Below are 21,171 nucleotides of genomic sequence, written 5' to 3' on the forward strand. Positions count from 1 at the left end.
CTATCTCTCACTCTTGTGAGAGTTTGCCAGGAAGGGAGGGGGGATGAGTCATAAGAGGGCCAATGAGAGCTGCAGAGCTGAAGGTGTGCCTCTGTGTGTCTGTGTAAATCCAGGAAGTGAACAGGCATCAGCTTCAGATGCCCACGGTTAAAATGGATGCAGCCAGCCTCAGTGGAGGGAGATTTATGCAGCATATTTGGCAAGTACAGAATCACAGTATATATAAAATAATATGCAAAGTGGTTGGAGGGAAGCTTCAGAATGGCAAAGATGTTTTTATTACAAATTATGTGAGCAGACTGCAGTTCCTCTTTAATGCAGTGAGGGCCTGCATATTGGTGTTCTATCAGAATACCACTACCCATCAGAAAATGTAACGGAAGTGACGTTGCAAACAAAAATGCTTATTACGCATGCTCTATGCCTTCCAACATGGCTGCTATGCGTTTCAATAGGTTTCCTAATCTGACAGACCACGAAGGTGGCAGGGGACATCTTGTTACTTGTTCAGGCCAGTCTAGCATTTCTCTCTTATTTTACCAGTTGACTCATCTTGTATACTGAAATAGATTATTTCACTGCGACTGCGTGAAATAGTCTATTTCACTATATAATCAGTTTGGCGCTGAGCAGTGCAAGGCATACCAAGATGGCCGTCGCTACCTGCCAGCAGGCTTGTCGCTGCTTTTCAAATGCAACATCAAAACAGTGTCACAGATTGAAAAATACTGTATTTGAGTATATAAGGTGAGTTTACTGCTAAAATAAGTGTGAAGTTGAAGACTTGTCTGGGTGTAAGAAGATGTCCACTGCTGCCTTCGTGTCCTTTCAGATTAGGAAACCTATTGGAACGCATAGCGGCCGTGTTGGAATGCATCATGGCACATGCGCTGTAAGAATTTTTTGTTGGGAACGTCCCTTCCGTTACATTTTCTGATGGGTAGTGGTATTCTGACAGGACACCGCCACATTGGAATTCCTCCTCTCCAGCGGTGGGACACTGGATTAGAGCAGTGAAAGATGTGGAGGAGGAGGAGCTTGCAGCATTGGTGAAAAGACAGGAAGCTTGTTTTCTTAAAACGTGGAGTGGGTGGTTATAGTTCACCTCGACTGTGAAATATAAGGCATTTTTTACCTAATCCTTGTGTTCAAAATCTTTATTTAATATGGTAGTCAAAAACAATATGGAAGAAAAACTTTTTTTTGGGTGGAGGGGAAGGAAAAAAAAAAAAGAGAAAAAAAAAAAAGGACAATTCTACGGGGTGCTGTGTGTTATCTCTGCATCAACATACACATAATGTTATTAAGTAGAAATTTAATAGGCAATGAGCTGAGCAGACACTCCAGGTACACATGGGTATATTGTAAATTTGCATGCTGTACTTGGCAGTTATATTGTTGGGTACCTGGATGGTAGTGTGTATTTATATTATTTGTCTTAATTTCATTATAGAGTATTTAATATATGCCATTACCAAATACCACTCTATGAAGGTTTGAGTTGCATATGTAGGTAATAAAGTGGCATATGTGGGTAATAGTCTAAATAGCAACTATCATATTTTTCAGCTGGGAATTGCTAACATATAATTACTTTAATTGTTTTTAGCCAGTTGTAAACATCTATCTTACATTAAGAAATTGTTAAGTGTGAAACTGGAGGATGGTAGTGCACAAGCTTGGAATGTCTCAGATACAGCCTTAAAGTTAACAGATGTAAGAGGGAAGTGGAGGGACCTTCCTAAAAGCAGCACTGGAGGAGTACGTGAGGAGGGACGGACAGCATGGACCTCCTCTGCAGAAGGGAGAGGTGAATGTGGTGGGACAGATAGTGAGGAGTAGCAAGCATGTGGGGGAGACATGTGCTATATACATAAGAAGGAAAACTCTAGTACTACACTAACTGCCAACAATCATGATAGGGGTATTGGAGTTGAGCCTCTTCTATATGGGGACTTCATCTGAGAAGGTGTGCTCTCCCCCCAAGCAGCTTGCTAAACCGTATCCTATTGAGGAAATCTTTTTGTATAAGTTTCAGTGGTAGATCCTGCAATTTTCTACCTTAAGACCCTCTTGGCTCCCCTGCAGGATAATCCAATGTTAAAAGATCCAGTGGATAAAAGGTTATAGTTCCTCATTAAAGCCATTTTCCCCTGGCTGATCTCGCCATGCAGCATGCTGTTTCTTCCATTTGTCAGTCCACTGGGGTCTGGAAAAAAGTTATGGCTCATGACCCTGGTTCCATCCTTGTGGGTGCCTCTGCCTACAGTCAATTTGAATGGTTACCTACAGCTTTACAATGCCTGGGGTGATTCTCTCTGCCAAATTTCCAATGTTGATCAGCTGAAGTTCCCTGTAAGAAGTGTCTTGAGAGGCTGCCTTTTGAGGGAGAACGCTTGTTTGGTACCTCCTTGGATAAGTACACAAAGGATATCACAGGGGGTAAGAGTACTCTCCTCCCCTAGAATATTATGGCTTGCGTCTCTACCAATAGGCCTTCCACTCCAGATGCTTCCAGCATTAAGTCCAACACTGTACAAAATTTTTTGTAAGAGGTGGCCTTCCAAATCAGCCAAGTCAGTTGCCAAGCCCCCTTCCCAGTCACATGGCATACCTCAGGGTGAAGGGAAGTCTGTCAAATTTCCCCCATTTCTGGTGCCAACATATCTTGGACCTCTGGGTGCAGAGTGGTGTTTCCCAGGGCCACAAGCTGGAATTTCACCTTCCCCATGCTCCCAAACATACTCCTTTCCCCACCTCGACAGGTGGATCTAATGCCTGCTGTGTAACTGTTTCTGTCACTGGGGGCTGTTGTCCTAGTCCCGGCAGCAGAGCAATGCCAAGGGTTTTGTTTGAACATCTTGACAGTCCCTAAGTCAGAACAATTCTGGACTTTAAAGTTCTCAGCTTTTTCCTATGGATGCATAATGGAGAATGTGAGGTCAGTCATTGCCTCACTTCTTCTAGGGGATTTTTACGCCCTCCATAGATCACCTGCACATCTCCATTTTTCTGCAGCACCAATGATATCTGTGTTTTGCTGTGGGTGACCTGGACTAGCATTTATTGCCTTTTATTTTTGAGTTGTCTACAACCCCTTGAGTTTTGCTTGCTCCAGTGTTGGCTCTGCCCTCAAGGGGTTAAAGTTGGGGGGTACCTGGAAGATTTGCTACTGAAGGATGAATCTCCTCTTCTCTTCTGTCCCTGACACAGCAGAAGCCCTGCACATCCAAAAGGCAGCTGAAGATCTCCAGTTTGTCTGGAGCAAGGTGAAGATTGTCAGCATATGAATGTCCCAAGAGGGGTAGCATGAATATGTTGGGGGTGCTGATTAGTCATAGCCAAAGTAACTAACATTCAGCATCCTGTCCCACACTGTTGTCGGCAGAAGGGTCCCAAGGAACCTGACATAAGTATGTGTTGTAGTATGTGACCTTTCCGGAGTGATTTCCCATCATTTGCGGTCATTGACACATAGAAGCCTGACAGAAGTCCTTTAGTTCTAAACTAAATAAAAATGTGTTGGCTTAGGTTAAGCTGTAATAGACCAACGCCATCTAAATGCAACATTTTTGGCACTGGCTGGGAGCTCCATCCTCCAAAATGTGCAGAAGATTGTGTCTGTCAAGGCCATGAACTTGCGGGTCTTTGGGGACCCCAGATATCCCTGCCGCCTTGTGTCTCTGCCCTCTCCCTCAGGTCAGTAATGAAAGTGCCAATCTAGCCCATATGTAAATAAACATGCCAGCGGGGACCATTGATTTTAGGATTGTGGAATCCAGCACTAATTAGGCCTCTGACCACTGTTCTTCCGAGGCCTTGTCCTCTGAGACTCCTGGGTCTTACGCTGACTGCCCTCTTTATATGGTTTTTATAATATTTTCTGTTTCTTTGCTTTAGTAAACAAACCTTTAATTTTAATTACTGCAGGCCACAGATGAGGAATCGTAGTTGTTGTCAAGTATTATATAAAATATAGTAGTTTCTTTAATGATGTTGAAGATTTTTATGCATTTTCTCACACAACTTTATTAACATTTTACTTATTAACTTAATTAGTTCTGCAGTGTAGCTTCGAAAGGCTGCTCTCTACCACTATTTAATTAATTGATGTAAACAGCTCTGGAGCTCTCTGGCGAGAAGTCTTGCTGCTCTAAGCCTTGAGCTGAATAATTTTCTTATACGTAGACATGTACTAGACCTCACGTATAGACTGTGGAGGAGAGGAAAATTCTCACTTTCATTACTAACCTGCTCCAGAAAAAGGTTTGAAGGGAGGAAACTAAGGCCTCATGCACACGAGACGCTGTTAAACGTGCGTTCAGAGGCAGTTGGACACTTTTTTCAACTGCGCCTGAACCCATTCAGTATTATCCTATGTGTCCATGTACACAGTCTTGTTTTTTTGCGTTTTTAGGCAGTTGCGTTTAACCTCGTTTTTCCAGAAGCAAAAAAATGGGTTCAGACGCAAAAGTTTTCCACGTTTCAGACGCCAAACGCGGCTAAACGCTGGTACCGCATTAAGCTGCGTTTGAGCTTATAAGTGTTTTTAAAGGAACATTTTACAACCCGACTTTGGGGCCCCATATCTCGGGGCCACTTGGTGCTAGGAACCCCAACTTTGGTGTGCAAACACAGTGGAACTAGCACTACAACATATCCAAATTTGGGGTTCCTAGCACCAAGTGGCCTTGAGATATGGGGCCCTAAATTCGGGTCACAAAATGTCATTCTCTGCTGCAGAAAAGTGTTTGACATTTTGCGACCCGACTTTGGGGCCCCATATCTCGGGGCCACTTGGTGCTAGGAACCCCAAATTTGGTGTGCTAACACAGTTGGACTAACACTATAACATATCCAAATTTGCTAGGAACCCCAAATTTGGATATGTTGTAGTGCTAGTTCCACTGTGTTAGCATACCAAATTTGGGGTTCCTACAACCAAGTGTCCCCGAGATATGGGGCCCCAAAGTTGGGTCGCAAAATGTCATTCTCTGCTCTGCAGAGGCTTCTAGATGCAAACGCGGTAAAACGCAGCAAAACGGGCGTTTCCAAACGCTGGTTTCAGCTGTTAAAAACGTGTTCAGCAGAGTTTGCACCGGCGTCTTGTGCGCATGAGGCCTAAATCTAACTATTGGCTGCTGCTGCATGTGTGTATTTATGGTCAGTAGGGTTGCACCGATACTAGTATCGGTATCGGTGCAGATACTGAGTATTTGCACAAGTATTGGTACTTGTGCAAATGCACCGATACCTGAAACCAATACTTTCAGGCTCAGTTCTTTGAGCTGTCAGTGGGTCTCCCCACTGACAGCTGAAGTGTTAAAGAAGTCCAGTAATTGGAGCTGTCAAAAAAAAAAAAAAAGCATCCGGCAATGTTTATTAACAACATTGCTCAACCCTGAAACACTAAAATTAATTGGTAATTGGTATCGGCAAGTACTAAAAAAAAAAAGTATCGGTACTTGTACTCATTGTAAAAAAAATGGTATCAGTGCATCCCTAATGGTCAGTTTATATAATCTCTACGTAGATCAGGCAAACCTAACTAAAATAACCTGAAAGTTACTTTTTGATGAAGAGCCATCTATTTAACTATATGTTTAGGCTAGGGGTGAAGGGATCAACTGTATTACTCACCTTATTCCTGGCTATGATAACGTTTTCCTCAAGCCCCAGGTTGTGGGGTGGTCCCCCTGTGTTGTTATGCACAATGAGGAGATGGGCCTGCAACTTGAAGCTACTTAGAGAGGACACTACATAGGGCCATTCCCCTAGAACCCTAGATTAACAAAAATCTACCCCGTGGGGTGGGGGTCACTGCAAGGATACATTTTGTCTCATTCCCCAGAGTTTAGCTTTAAAGTAATATTAAAGGCAGTTTGTTTTAAATAACAAACACGTTGTATTTCCCTGCTCTGTGCAGTGGTTTTGTACACAGCAGCCCAGATTCTCCTCTTCTCGGGTCCATCACTGGCGCTCCTGGCCACTCCCTCCTGCTGAGTGCCCCCATAGCAAACAGCTTGCTTTGGGGGCACCCAAGCTAAGCTCGCTCCCGAGCCACTGCTCTTTGTGTCCATTCATTGCCCCTGCTTCATTCGGCTGCGCCTCTGATTTCTCCTTATTGGCTCGCTGGCTGTGATTGACAGTAGCAGACAGTAAGTAGGAAGAGAGCCGCTGCTCTCGTGCACATTGCTGGATCGAGATGGGACTCAGGTAAGTTTTTGATGGTGCTGCTGCACACAGAAGGTTTATTTTTTTTCTTTTATGCAAAGAATGCATGAAGGTAAAAACCTTGAGCCTTTACCACCACTTTAAATCTGAGTTCCTGTCACCGCTTAATACACATATGGAATGCATAAAGGAGAGCTGTTTTAACTGCCAAAGGCTTTGTGCTTTTGTCCAGCCAGTCAGATGACACCACTTTCCTTATTACAGCTATGGACTGCAGATAGGATAAAGTACTGTAGTGTCCTCTCTTCAACTTAGACGGCTGACCGGACAGTGAAAGAGTAGCAGAAGACTGCTAAGCAAATCCCCCTGCTCACTCTGCTCTCACCACCTATCCGCATGTTACTTGTCAGCATATTTGCATGTAGCACACCCTGTCCTGCCCATCCCACTCACAGTGTGTGTGCTTCTGTATGGGATGGGGAATTTGTTAAATTTGGGTGCTCTCACTAGTTGTATATAAACATACCTTTAATGATTAAACAATGAATACAGAGCAGCATTAATTTGTGTCTATTTTATCTGCCTGGAGTTCAGCTTTAATCAAATTTGAAAGTCATCATTTCCTCTTTTATGTTTGTTATTCTTTTATTGTAATTAATGTGGTTATACGGCCATGTTATGAGAAGCTTTGTGTTCGTATGTATTGCTCAGGTTGTCTTTTCCATAATGAAATGTGAATTGTTTTTTTAACCCAAAACCAGAAATATAATATATTGCAGTTTATAAGATGTGGTGGTAGCATTAGTTTTCCTTTTTTGGCTTTCTCCCTTTCACCTAGTTATCTGGACAGTAACAAACCTCCTATATATATTGTCAGTCTGGGGGGGAGGGGAATGCTATATGTACTAGAAGATTTAGATATACTAACAAATTGAAGCTAAACTTCAGCTCAAACTGCTGTAACCGCAACAGTTTTTTTGTCCTTTTTGGGATAAAGGTTTTACGTCCATAAATAAAATCTGATTGTTGTAAGCACCCCCCCTGTCAGTGGTAAATGGCTTGTCTCAACACTGCTACATCTGCTGGAGAGCTTGTTCTGTTGAAAGACAACAGACTTACTGTCAGGATCACCAAGTGAAAATAAAGGAAAGAAAGCCTAAAAAAGAAAAATAATGCAGCCATCACATCTAAGAATTAGTAAGCTGCAATATAATATATGTTTGCTGTTGGGTTTAATATCGCTTTAAGAGGATTTGGCGACTGATGCTTAATTGCCTTTTTCAGTTTACCTTGGGATGCATTGCAGAAAATCTTTTTAACACCTCTCATCTCCTTCTCCTTTCCAGGTTCCACTAATAAGACAGAAGGATGACTATGTCAATGACAAAGGATCAGAAAGAAGGGACTGGCATGACCATGAGCAAATTAGACAAGACCACGATCGAATAGGTAATGCTGACAGTCTTTCTGAGGCTGTCAATGTCTTCATTCTCAAGACCTCACAAAAGCTATTTGCTTAACTCAATTGTCTGCGGATTTGATTACTGATGAAAAATGTATATAGTATCTAACTAAAGGGACATGTAATTCACACACATTGAAGACATCTGCTGTGCAGACTTTCAGCCTGTTAATGAAAAAGAAGACAGAAAATTCACTGTGGTTTTGAATCAAGCAGCCGAATTAATAAACTGCTTCACAAGGTCATTCTATAAAATCATTGACACTTCTCTTGTTGGTGTTGCATACAACTGCTTATGAATGAGTTAGTTAAAATCTGATAAAGCCTAACAAACATCTCTTATTAGGTATATTAATGTAAACATTTTATTAAATCCGTTGGATAAGTGCAAAAAATACCTGTTGATCCTGCTAGAAATCCAGGGAACGTGCATGTTCATGTACACTGTGCCTCTGCTGCATTGTTATCAATTACAACCAAAATCTGTTCTGATTTCAAGTCCACTCCAAGGTTACATCTATAATGTCTAGATAAGTAATGAGAAATAATTCCACCCACTCAAAAACTTGTATTGCAGGCTATGAGGTTGATTTGCTAAAGACAAATATGTGAACTGCAAATGCAGTTGCTCTAGATCTGAGGGGAAGCTCTGCTGATTATTGTCATGCAATCGTGCAAGCAAACATGCTGTTTTTTTTTTCCTTGCACGTGATTAAAGTACTTTTTATAAAAAAAAAAAAAAAAAATTCCTTTACAAACATGTTATACTCACCTGCTCTGTGCAATGGTTTTGCACAGAGCAGCCTCAATCCTCCTCTTCTCTGGTCCCCCACTGGCGCTCAGGTCCCCTCCCTCTTGTTGTGTGCTCCCATAGCAAGCCACTTGCTGTGGGGGCATTCGTGCCTACTTGCTCCTGAGCCGGCTCTCTGTGTCCTGTGGGGGGGGGAGCTGCACACTGCACAAATGCATGAGGGTAAAAAAAACCTTTAGCCTTTACAACCTCTTTAAAGCGGAGTTCCACCCAAAAAAGGAACTTCCGCTTTAAGGGAAGGTTACCCCCTCACATGCTACATTTGGCATGTCATTTTTTTGGGGGTGGAGCGGAAACCCACTTCCTTCTGGCGCACCCGTGGCACCAGAAAGTAGATCACTTCTCCCCCCTCCCTCTCGGCAATCATCTGGGACACATCACAAGTCCCAGATGATTGCCCGGCCAGCATGCGCAGTGCGTGCCCGGCTGTGAAGCCACAGCCGGGCGCCCACCGTGACAATGCCAGCGCCTCAGAGAGGAGGGGGAGACGAGCGGGGCTTCGCTCCCCCGCATCGCTGGATACTGGGACAGGTAAGTGTCCGATTATTAAAAGTCAGCAGCTGCTTGTATTTTTTTTTTTTTAAGTGGATCTCCACTTTAAAGCTGAACTCCAACTTTCTTTTCACTAGAACTGAATAGAATGATCAATCCCAGCATAGATCATACCTCTGTACCATGTTGTTCTGTTGTGTGCAGATCCTCTGATATTCTGGGTTTAGTTGAGGCTTTGTACCATGTGACACCCTGTATAGTCTGCATGTAGACTAAATGCCTTCCAAAGCCACTATCTGCTGCATCTCAAGCCTAAAACACACCTCTCTGTAGTTTTTGAGACTGTGCAAATGATGTAACTTCCATCACAGCTCTGATGGTGGGTGGGATTGAATACATCCTCATTAGCATTTAATCCCACCCAGTCACACCTCCCAGATCACAGCTATGAAGCCGAGTATTTCAGTCGTGACATGTGTTCGCTCCCAGCCACTGCCCCTTCAGCTAAAGGGGGAGCAGTTGGGGGGGCGGTAAAACCTTGTGGTTGTGCTACACTTTTATACCATTAATTTAAACAAGCCCTGATTCTGAAATGATTCTAGTATGGTAGTGATCCCTTACATCTAAGGCCCCGTTCATACTTTGTGTAGAAGGAGTGCACATTTCTGCTCACAATAATTTGTGTGTTTGGTGACTACACATTAGAGCTGCACGATTAATCTTTAAAGAATCAACATCACGATTCAACCTCGTGATCTTAAAGAGGAACTGCAGTCTGCTCACCTAATTTGTAATAAAAAATTCTTTGCCATCCTGAAGCTTCCCTCCAACCACTTTGCATATTATTTTATATATATAAAATATATATATATATATATATATATATATATATATATGTATATATACTGTGATTCTGTACTTGCCAGATATGTTGCAGAAATCTTCCTCCACTGAGTCTGGCTGCAGCCATTTTAACCGTGGGCCGCTGAAGCTGCTGCCTGTTTACACCCCTGCAGCTTTCATTGGCCCTCTTATGACTCACCCCCCCCCCCAACGCTTTCCTGCCCTTTCCTGGAAAACTTGTGAGAGAGAGAGCTGTGCATGATGTCATAAGCCTAGGCTAGTGACCAAACAAACAGGAAGTGGGCTGTATAAGGTATTTTACTGGCAGAAAAAAAACTTTTACTATCCAAAGTTAACCACTTGCCGACCGCCTCACGCATATATACGTGAGCAGAATGGCACGGGCAGGCAAAATCACGTACCCATAGGTGATTGCCTTCCCGCGGGCGGGGGGTCCAATCGGACCCCCCCCCCGGTGCCAGCGGCGGTCGGCATTTGGCTATGAGCGATGAGAGACGAGGGGGAGACCATCCGATCGTGGCCCCCCCCTCGCGATCGCTCCCAGCCAATGAGGAACATCCCCTGCCTGTGTATAGTACACACAGGCAGAGGATGTGATGTCATCTCTCCTCGGCTCGGCAGTTTCCGTTCTAGCGCCGAGGAGAGAAGACATGTAAGTGCACCAACACACACACACACAGTAGAACATGCCAGGCACACAAAACACCCCCCATCCCCCCCCCCCGATCGCCCCCCGATCACCCCTCCCCCCTCCCTGTCACACTGACACCAAGCAGTATTTTTTTTTTTTTTTTATGATTACTGCATGGTGTCAGTTAGTGACAGTTACTGTGGTAGGACAGTGAGTGTTACCCCCCTTTAGGTCTAGGGTACCCCCCTAACCCCCCCTAATAAAGTTTTAACCCCTTGATCACCCCCTGTCACCAGTGTCGCTAAGCGATCATTTTTCTGATCGCTGTATTAGTGTCGCTGGTGACGCTAGTTAGGAACGTAAATATTTAGGTTCGCTGTCAGCATTTTATAGCGACAGGGACCCCCATATACTACCTAATAAATGTTTTAACCCCTTGATTGCCCCCTAGTTAACCCTTTCACCACTGATCACCGTATAACCGTTACGGGTGACGCTGGTTAGTTGGTTTATTTTTCATAGTGTCAGGGCACCCGCCGTTTATTACCGAATAAAGGTTTAGCCCCCTGATCGCCCGGCGGTGATATGCGTCGCCCCAGGCAGCGTCAGATTAGCGCCAGTACCGCTAACACCCACGCACGCAGCATACGCCTCCCTTAGTGGTATAGTATCTGATCGGATCAATATCTGATCCGATACTAGCGTCCCCAGCAGTTTAGGGTTCCCAAAAACGCAGTGTTAGCGGGATCAGCCCAGATACCCGCTAGCACCTGCGTTTTGCCCCTCCGCCCGGCCCAGCCCACCCAAGTGCAGTATCGATCGATCACTGTCACTTACAAAACGCTAAACGCATAACTGCAGCGTTCGCAGAGTCAGGCCTGATCCCTGCGATCGCTAACAGTTTTTTTTGGTAGCGTTTTGGTGAACTGGCAAGCACCAGCCCCAGGCAGTGTCAGGTTAGCGCCAGTCGCGCTAACACCCACGCACGCACCGTACACCTCCCTTAGTGGTATAGTATCTGAACGCAACAATATCTGATCCGATCAGATCTATACTAGCATCCCCAGCAGTTTAGGGTTCCCAAAAACGCAGTGTTAGCGGGATCAGCCCAGATACCTGCTAGCACCTGCGTTTTGCCCCTCTGCCCAGCCCAGCCCACCCAAGTGCAGTATCGATCGATCACTGTCACTTACAAAACACTAAACACATAACTGCAGCGTTCGCAGAGTCAGGCCTGATCCCTGCAATCGCTAACAGTTTTTTTGGTAGCGTTTTGGTGAACTGGCAAGCACCAGCCCCAGGCAGCGTCAGGTTAGCGCCAGTCGCGCTAACACCCACGCACGCACCGTACACCTCCCTTAGTGGTATAGTATCTGATCAAATCAATACCTGATCCGATCAGATCTATACTAGCGTCCCCAGCAGTTTAGGGTTCCCAAAAACGCAGTGTTAGTGGGATCAGCCCAGATACCTGCTAGCACCTGCGTTTTGCCCCTCCGCCCAGCCCAGCCCACCCAAGTGCAGTATCGATCGATCACTGTCACTTACAGAACACTAAACGCATAACTGCAGCGTTCGCAGAGTCAGGCCTGATCCCTGCGATCGCTAACAGTTTTTTTGGTAGCATTTTGGTGAACTGGCAAGCACCAGCGGCCTAGTACACCCCGGTCGTAGTCAAACCAGCACTGCAGTAACACTTGGTGACGTGGCGAGTCCCATAAATGCAGTTCAAGCTGGTGAGGTGGCAAGCACAAGTAGTGTCCCGCTGCCACCAAGAAGACAAACACAGGCCCGTCGTGCCCATAATGCCCTTCCTGCTGCATTCGCCAATCCTAATTGGGAACCCACCACTTCTGCAGCGCCCGTACTTCCCCCATTCACATCCCCAACCAAATGCAGTCAGCTGCATGAGAGGCATTTTCTTTATGTCCTCTCGAGTACCCCTACCCAACGAACCCTCCAAAAAAGATGTTGTGTCTGCAGCAAGCGCGGATATAGGCGTGACACCCGCTATTATTGTCCCTCCTGTCCTGACAATCCTGGTCTTTGCATTGGTGAATGTTTTGAACACTACCATTCACTAGTTGAGTTTTAGCGTAGGGTACAGCATTGCACAGACTAGGCACACTTTCACAGGGTCTCCCAAGATGCCATCGCATTTTGAGAGACCCGAACCTGGAACCGGTTACAGTTATAAAAGTTAGTTACAAAAAAAAGTGTAAAAAAAAAACAAAAAACACATACATAAATATAAAAAAAAAAATAGTTGTCGTTTTATTGTTCTCTCTCTCTCTATTCTCTCTATTGTTCTGCTCTTTTTTACTGTATTCTATTCTGCAATGTTTTATTGTTGTTATGTTTTATCATGTTTGTTTTTCAGGTATGTAATTATTTATACTTTACCGTTTACTGTGCTTTATTGTTAACCATTTTTTTGTCTTCAGGTACGCCATTCACGACTTTGAGTGGTTATACCAGCATGATGCCTGCAGGTTTAGGTATCATCTTGGTATCATTCTTTTCAGCCAGCGGTCGGCTTTCATGTAAAAGCAATCCTAGCGGCTAATTAGCCTCTAGACTGCTTTTACAAGCAGTGGGAGGGAATGCCCCCCCCCCCCCCACCGTCTTCCGTGTTTTTCTCTGGCTCTCCTGTCTCAACAGGGAACCTGAGAATGCAGCTGGTGATTCAGCCAGCTGACCATAGAGCTGATCAGAGACCAGAGTGGCTCCAAACATCTCTATGGCCTAAGAAACCGGAAGCTACGAGCATTTCATGACTTAGATTTCGCCGGATGTAAACAGCGCCATTGGGAAATTGGGAAAGCATTTTATCACACCGATCTTGGTGTGGTCAGATGCTTTGAGGACAGAGGAGAAATCTAGGGTCTAATAGACCCCAATTTTTTCAAAAAAGAGTACCTGTCACCACCTATTGCTATGAAAGGGGATATTTACATTCCCTGAGATAACAATAAAAATGATTTAAAAAAAAAAAAATATGAAAGGAACAGTTTAAAAATAAGATAAAAAAGCAAAAAAATAAAGAAAAAAAAAAAAAAAAAAAAAGCACCCCTGTCCCCCCTGCTCTCGCGCTAAGGCAAACGCAAGCGTCGGTCTGGCGTCAAATGTAAACAGCAATTGCACCATGCATGTGAGGTATCACCGCGAAGGTCAAATCGAGGGCAGTAATTTTAGCAGTAGACCTCCTCTGTAAATCTAAAGTGGTAACCTGTAAAGGCTTTTAAAGGCTTTTAAAAATGTATTTAGTTTGTCGCCACTGCACGTTTGTGCGCAATTTTAAAGCATGTCATGTTTGGTATCCATGTACTCGGCCTAAGATCATCTTTTTTATTTTATCAAACATTTGGGCAATATAGTGTGTTTTAGTGCATTAAAATTTAAAAAAGTGTGTTTTTTCCCCAAAAAATGCGTTTGAAAAATCGCTGCGCAAATACTGTGTGAAAAAAAAAAATGAAACACCCACCATTTTAATCTGTAGGGCATTTGCTTTAAAAAAAAATATATAATGTGTGGGGGTTCAAAGTAATTTTCTTGCAAAAAAAAATAATTTTTTCATGTAATCAAAAAGTGTCAGAAAGGGCTTTGTATTCAAGTGGTTAGAAGAGTGGGTGATGTGTGACATAAGCTTCTAAATGTTGTGCATAAAATGCCAGGACAGTTCAAAACCCCCCCAAATGACCCCATTTTGGAAAGTAGACACCCCAAGCTATTTGCTGAGAGGCATGTCGAGTCCATGGAATATTTTATATTGTGACACAAGTTGCGGGAAAGAGACAATTTTTTTTTTTTTTTTTTTTTGCACAAAGTTGTCACTAAATGATATATTGCTCAAACATGCCATGGGAATATGTGAAATTACACCCCAAAATACATTCTGTTGCTTCTCCTGAGTATGGGGATACCACATGTGTGGGACTTTTTGGGAGCCTAGCCGCGCACGGGACCCAGAAAACCAAGCACCGCCTTCAGGATTTCTAAGGGTGAAAATTTTTGATTTCACTCTTCACTGCCTATCACAGTTTCGGAGGCCATGGAATGCCCAGGTGGCAAACCCCCCCCCCCCCCCCCCAAATGACCCCATTTTGGAAAGTAGACATCCCAAGCTATTTGATGAGAGGTATAGTGAGTATTTTGCAGACCTCGCTTTTTGTCACAAAGTTTTCAAAATTGAAAAAAGAAAAAAAAAATTTTTTTTCTTGTCTTTCTTTATTTTCAAAAACAAATGAGAGCTGCAAAATACTCACCATGCCTCTCAGCAAATAGCTTGGGGTGTCTACTTTCCAAAATGGGGTCATTTGGGGGGGGTTTATGCCATCTGGGCATTTTATGGCATTTAAAACTGTGATAGGTAGTGAGGAGTAAAATAAAAAATGTACGCCCTTAGAAATCCTGAAGGCAGTGATTGGTTTTCGGGGCCCCGTACGCGGCTAGGCTCCCAAAAAGTCCCACACATGTGGTATCCCCATACTCAGGAGAAGCAGCTAAATGTATTTTGGGGTGCAATTCCACATATGCCCATGGCCTGTGTGAGCAATATATCATTTAGTGACAACTTTTTGTAATTTTTTTTTTTTTTTTTTGTCATTATTCAATCACTTGGGACAAAAAAAATGAATATTCAATGGGTTCAACATGCCTCTCAGCAATTTCCTTGGGGTGTCTACTTTCCAAAATGGAGTCATTTGGGGGGGGTTTGTACTGCCCTGCCATTTTAGCACCTCAAGAAACGACATAGGCAGTCATAAATTAAAGGCTGTGTAAATTCCAGAAAATGTACCCTAGTTTGTAGGCGCTATAACTTTTGCGCAAACCAATAAATATACACTTATTGACATTTTTTTTACCAAAGACATGTGGCCGAATACATTTTGGCCTAAATGTATGACTAAAATTGAGTTTATTGGATTTTTTTTAGAACAAAAAGTAGAAAATATCAATTTTTTTCAAAATTTTCGGTCTTTTTCCGTGTATAGCGCAAAAAATAAAAACAGCAGAGGTGATCAAATACCATCAAAAGAAAGCTCTATTTGTGGGAGGAAAAGGACGCAAATTTTGTTTGGGTACAGCATTGCATGACCGCGCAATTAGCAGTTAAAGCGACGCAGTGCCAAATTGTAAAAAGTGCTCTGGTCAGGAAGGGGGTAAATCCTTCCGGGGCTGAAGTGGTTAAAAACCACAAGGACAGAAGATTTAATAGATGTAAAGTTGGAAAAAAAATGATTGAAGGTCCGCTTTAACACAGCATGTCCTCCATTAAGTGCAGAGAGTTCTCTGCTCAAGCCCACAGCTGTAAAAAAAGAAAAAAAAAAAAAAAAAAAAAAGGCAGCCTGCCAAGTTTATCACAACATTGTTAAAGAGAAACATTGTAACATTTCCTTCTTTTAGATCAAAGAAATGAACTTCTGTCTGTAGATGAGGGCCATTTAACCACTTAAAAACTAAACCTTTTTCTGACACTTGTTGCTTACAAGTTAAAATCAGTATTTTTTGCTATAAAATTAATTAGATCCCCCAAACATTATATATATATTTTTTAGCAGGGACTCTAGAGAATAAAATGGTGGTTGTTGCAATATTTTATGTCACACTGTATTTGCGCAGCGGTCTTTCAAACGCAATTTTTTTGGAAAATGTACATTTTAATGATTTTTAAAAAACTAAACAGGAAAGTTAGCCTAATCTTTTTGTATATTGTGAAAGATAATGTTACGCCTCGAGAATCGTGATCTTTATTCTAAGCAAAAAAAAAAATAGTGATTCTCATTTTAGCCAGAATCGTGCAGCTCTACTACACATACACTTTACAACAACCAAAGATTTGTGTGTGACTAGTTTTGTGTGTGTGTGTTGTGTGTGCAAACACTATATACACATTACAAATCATGTCTTCAACAAAGGCAATTTGCTGTTTCTCTGTTTAAAAAGAATGAGATAAAAGCAGACAAAACCCATGATCATGTGATGAGTCTTATATGTGTGCACCCTTATACAGTGGAATCTTGAAGAGCATAATCCGTTCCAGGAGAATGCTTGTAATCCAAAGCACTCGCAAATCAAAGTGAGTTTCCCCATAGAAGTCAATGGAAATGAAGATAATTTGTTTCGCATTGACTTCTATTGCATGCAGTACTGCATGTGGCCAGAGGTGGTGGGGGGGCGCCAGAGAGCCTCGGAAACACTCAGAGACAGCTCGGCTGAACTCGAAAACCCCCGGAAAGGCTCGAGAACTGAGTATTTTAGAGTATTTCCGAACCATTCCAAGTGTCACCGGCGCCCCCGCACCTCTGGCCAAATGCGTTACTGCATACCACATTAGCTTGAGTTCTGCTCGTTTTGCAAGACAACACTTGCAAACCAAATTAGGATTTTTAAAAAAAAAAGTTACTCGTCTTTCAAAAAGCTTGTTAACCGTGTTACTTGTTAACCAAGGCTCCACTGTAGCTAGAATAGCACATTTCTTGTCCAAGAGATGGTTTGTAAGGTTACCCTTCCTGCTGTACAGAACTCTGTTCACTGCAGAGAGGAATGGAGTGTGATTGGTGAGAGCAGCATTCCAATACCCCCCTTAACCACCCACATGAAGGCCCAGAAACCCCCATAGTAACACTAGGACCCAGCCACATCAACTCCCAGAACTGCTGCAAGTGACGCCTATAGCCTGCCCTGAAACTATAGAGGCTCAAAGAATGATGGGGCATGTAGTATCAGGACTGGTAAAGTCAGAGAACTTTGAAATTCAGCCAGGAGAAGGAGTGACATCACAGACACAGAAACCTGCTGTATACAGCTGAAGTAGGTAAGTTGCACACACACACACACACGCACGCACACACACACACACACACACACACACACACACACACACACACACACACACTGCAAATTTTAAGCTCAACATTGGAGGCAGAAAAAAAAACCTTCTGGTTTACGTTTCTGATTGCAGCTTTTAGGCAGAAAAAAACGCAAAGCTCTCCTAAACTAGTCTAAACTTTGTATAAAAAATGCTCTATATGAGCTTTTTTTATTTCTGCCAAGGAACTGCCATTTTGTAAGCCCATTTTGTAAGTGTGCATGGAGCCTGACACTGGGGTTGTGATTCATTTACATGCACCTCTTGTTTTGGGGAGGAAAAGTTGGAGTTCTTCTTTAAGTATTCTTTCAAAGTGAAGCTTTACCTCATTTACTAAGCTTTGGAGCAAGTGCTCTTGCAGTTCACAATATTTTTTACTTTAGTAAATCAACCCCTATATATTGCAAGTTTAGACTCAGAATCATCTCCATTTTAAAAAAAAAACAGAAAATAGTAATATAACCATACCACCAACAATCTACTAACTCCTCTCACAATTTATTTTACATAATACAAAATATATAATACAAAGGGAAACTTTTATCCAAAAACGTCTTTTATATGCTAAAATACCCACCTAATCCTACCCCCACTGCAACAATTCTAGGATAAACAATGGGCCCAATGAAATAGTTCCTTGGTCAATGACTTATGAATTCATATATGTTCTCCAGCTGATAGTAATGGTGACAGCATCTCCACTAGGGGTGCGCATCTTCACTGGCCTCATAATTCAATTTGATTACGATTATCTTGTCCACGATTCGATTCGGCAATGCATTACGATTACTGCACAAGTGCACATGGTTAAAAACTTTTTATCCAAAAATTCAAGCGGTCAAAAAAACAAAATTTTTCTCCAGTATCAGAGGGATGGTGGGATCAGAGGCATGGTGGGGTGGTGGGACCAGACTGGGATGGTGGGACCAAAGTATGGTTGCCACTTCATCGCTTTAAACCCGAACACATATTAATTAAACAGGTTTTGGGGCTAATTTAATGCAGATAAGGCCCTAAGTGAGTTTAATTAACACCTTAATCAGCCACAGAACCTGTGTAATTTATGTGTTTGGGTTTAAAGGGATGAGGTGGCCACCCTAGATCAGAGGTATGGTGGGATCAGACTGGAATGGTGGGATGAGGTAGAGGGGTGATGGTAGTAGAGGGATGGGATCAGTGGCACTGGCACTCACCTGCTGTTAGTGTCAATTGATTCTCCATCCCCCATGCCGCTCAGTGTATCTCCCACTTTCCGGTGACTCCAGGGATTCCTCTGCTCATGTCGGGTCTCCTTCAGCTCCTCCCCCTGCACTGTACTGGCTGTCAGCTCATCAGCTGACTTCCTGCTTCAGTGAAGGGGAGGGGGCTTTGTCCACCATGTAGGCTCTGTGTTTCTCCCGGAGAGACAGAGCACTGCACGGAGCGACGGATGATGTCATCAAAAATCGATTCAGCCGTCTCGCAGCATCGTGAGCATCAGAATCGCGATGCACCGATGCTGCGAATTATATTCAACACCCCTAATCTCCACTGAGATGGCACTGATCCTACCAAGTTTTCAGAAATACCATATCCAGTATTTATTCTGATATGTAAAGTGTTTGAATGATGCCTGAATAAAAAAGGGTTCCGTCCTCCTGGAAAGAAAAACATATAAGGGCATTGCTAATGGGGAGTACTGTGATCTCTGTGAGAAGTGTTACACCTACACGTTCCTTATTATACGTGCACTTAACAAGAAAAATACATCAAATACTAGGTCCACTTAATGTTTCCTGTACATTTTTCATTTTGTGTTTGTACTCAGTACAAAGAATATTGGCATGGCTAGCTTACAGTGTGGAAACCTTCTAAAAAAAAATCTATAATGTTACTGATTAATATGTAGTTTGTTTTGTGTGCCATAATGTCAGCACTAAATAGAAACTGTTGATTAATTCTAGTTTGAAATTCTCCCTAGGAAATGGAGAGCAGGGAAAACCCTTTCAGATGACAGATGGCGATCGTGTAGACCAGGCCTACCGAGAGAATGGATTCAACATATATGTCAGTGATAAAATTTCCCTCAACAGATCACTTCCAGATATCCGGCACAATAAGTGAGTACGACAGTCTGAAAAATGTTTTTAGTCAAATAAAGATGTTCTGTATCCTCTTGTAAGAGCCTGTGCTCATGGGGATGTTATGGAGTTGCATTGATGTCTTTTAGTTTTTTGTTCTTGCAAAGTTAGCTATACAAATAAATTACTATTTGAAGTTGAATTCCATCCAAAATGTTTTTGTTGTTTCAAATAGTGTTAAGCTGGCCATGGACGATTCGAATCTCAGCCGGTCCAGCAGGGACCTTCCAAGATTCGAACTGTGTATGAGAAGGCTTATTGTACCCTTGTACCCAGGTTGATCGATTGGCTTGGGTACCCCCGGGCTGTCGGATTTTTTGTGCGATTATTGATGGTGGCTATAGCCGCTGGCAATAATCACTGTGTGTTCTCCCAGCCAGGACAGCTCATCCTACCGCCTTGCTGGGAGAACACAATAGATTAATGGGAGGAATTCCCCCATCAACACTGTGTTGGAACTCAAGCGATCGCAGGAAAGAAAATTGAATCATCTATGATTCAACCGACCGAGATTTAAACTGTTGATGGGTAGGCTGAATGGACAACCAGCCTGCAGTATTCTCTTGCGATTATCACTAGCGGCTACTATAACCACTAGCGATAATCACTGGGGGTGGGGAGGGCTTCCCTGGATCTTTGGTAGCAAACAAGGTCAGTTTAACCACTTAAAGGGCAGGCCTTTTTCTGACACTTGTTGCTTACAAAAGTTACTTAGAAACCCCAAACATTATATATATATATATATATATATATATAAGTTTTTTTTTTTTTTCTTTGGCAGAGACCCTAGAGAATAAACTGGTGGTTGTTGCAATATTTTTTGTCACACTGTATTTTGCGCAGTGGTCAGTCAAACGCAATTTTTAGGGAAAAAATACACTTTAACGAATTTTAAAAAAAACTAAACGGCAAAGTTAGCCCAATTTTTTTGTATAATGTGAAAGATGATGTTACGTCGAGAATTGTAAATCTTTATTCTAAGCAAAGAATCGTGCAGCTGTAGCTTACCCATAGGTAAAAATTAGCAGAGGCCCCAAAAAATAAAATGGCAGTCATTGCAATTTTTTATGTATTTGTGCAGTGGTTTTTCAAACGCAATTTTTTGGGGAAAAAATACACTTTAATGAATTTAGAAAAAAATACAATATATACATTTTTAATTTTTTTTGTAAAATATGAAAGATGTTACACCGAGTAAATAGACCTAACATGTCATGCTTAAAAATTGCACACACTTGTGGAATGGTGCCAAACTACGGTACTTAAAAAATCTCCATAGGCGACGATTTAAAAATGTTTACGGGGTACCAGTTTAGAGTTAAAGAGGTTGTCTATTGCTAGAAATGTTGCTCTCGCTATAACATTTGCGGCGATACCCACCATTTGTGGTGCGAACACGGTTTACATATGTGGGCGTGACCTATGTATGTGTGCAAGCACGGGGGGACAGGTGCCCTTTAAAAAAAATTTATTATTTTATTACATTATTTTTTATTTTTACACTGGCCCTTTAAAAAAAAACATTTTATCACTTTTATTGCTGTCACAAGAATTGTAAACATCTCTTGTGACAACAATACAGCATGACAGATCCTTTTTATGGAGAGATGTGGGGTCAATCAGACCCCACATCTCTCCTTACAATGGAAAGCAAAATTGATCTAATGCTTTCCAAAACAAAAAAGACCTTGTTTACATTGGCGTGTATCAGAAGTGACATCACAACGTAGCTCCGATCCTCCTAGG

The 21,171-nt window shown here is 42.6% G+C and overlaps 1 protein-coding gene across 1 annotated transcript in view; it reads left to right on the forward strand.

Moving 5' to 3' along the window:
- The window catches only part of GALNT10 (polypeptide N-acetylgalactosaminyltransferase 10), a 416,900-nt gene that overhangs the window by 213,805 nt on the left and 181,924 nt on the right, over window positions 1–21,171 (forward strand). Inside the window, exons 2-3 of the mRNA XM_073621149.1 lie at window positions 7,521–7,623; window positions 19,266–19,404. Of these exons, the coding sequence (XP_073477250.1) occupies window positions 7,521–7,623; window positions 19,266–19,404 (242 nt within the window). The remainder of the gene's footprint in view (window positions 1–7,520; window positions 7,624–19,265; window positions 19,405–21,171) is intronic.

This window comes from Aquarana catesbeiana, linkage group LG03 (genome assembly GCF_042186555.1).
Source record: "Aquarana catesbeiana isolate 2022-GZ linkage group LG03, ASM4218655v1, whole genome shotgun sequence".
NCBI lineage: Eukaryota > Metazoa > Chordata > Amphibia > Anura > Ranidae > Aquarana > Aquarana catesbeiana.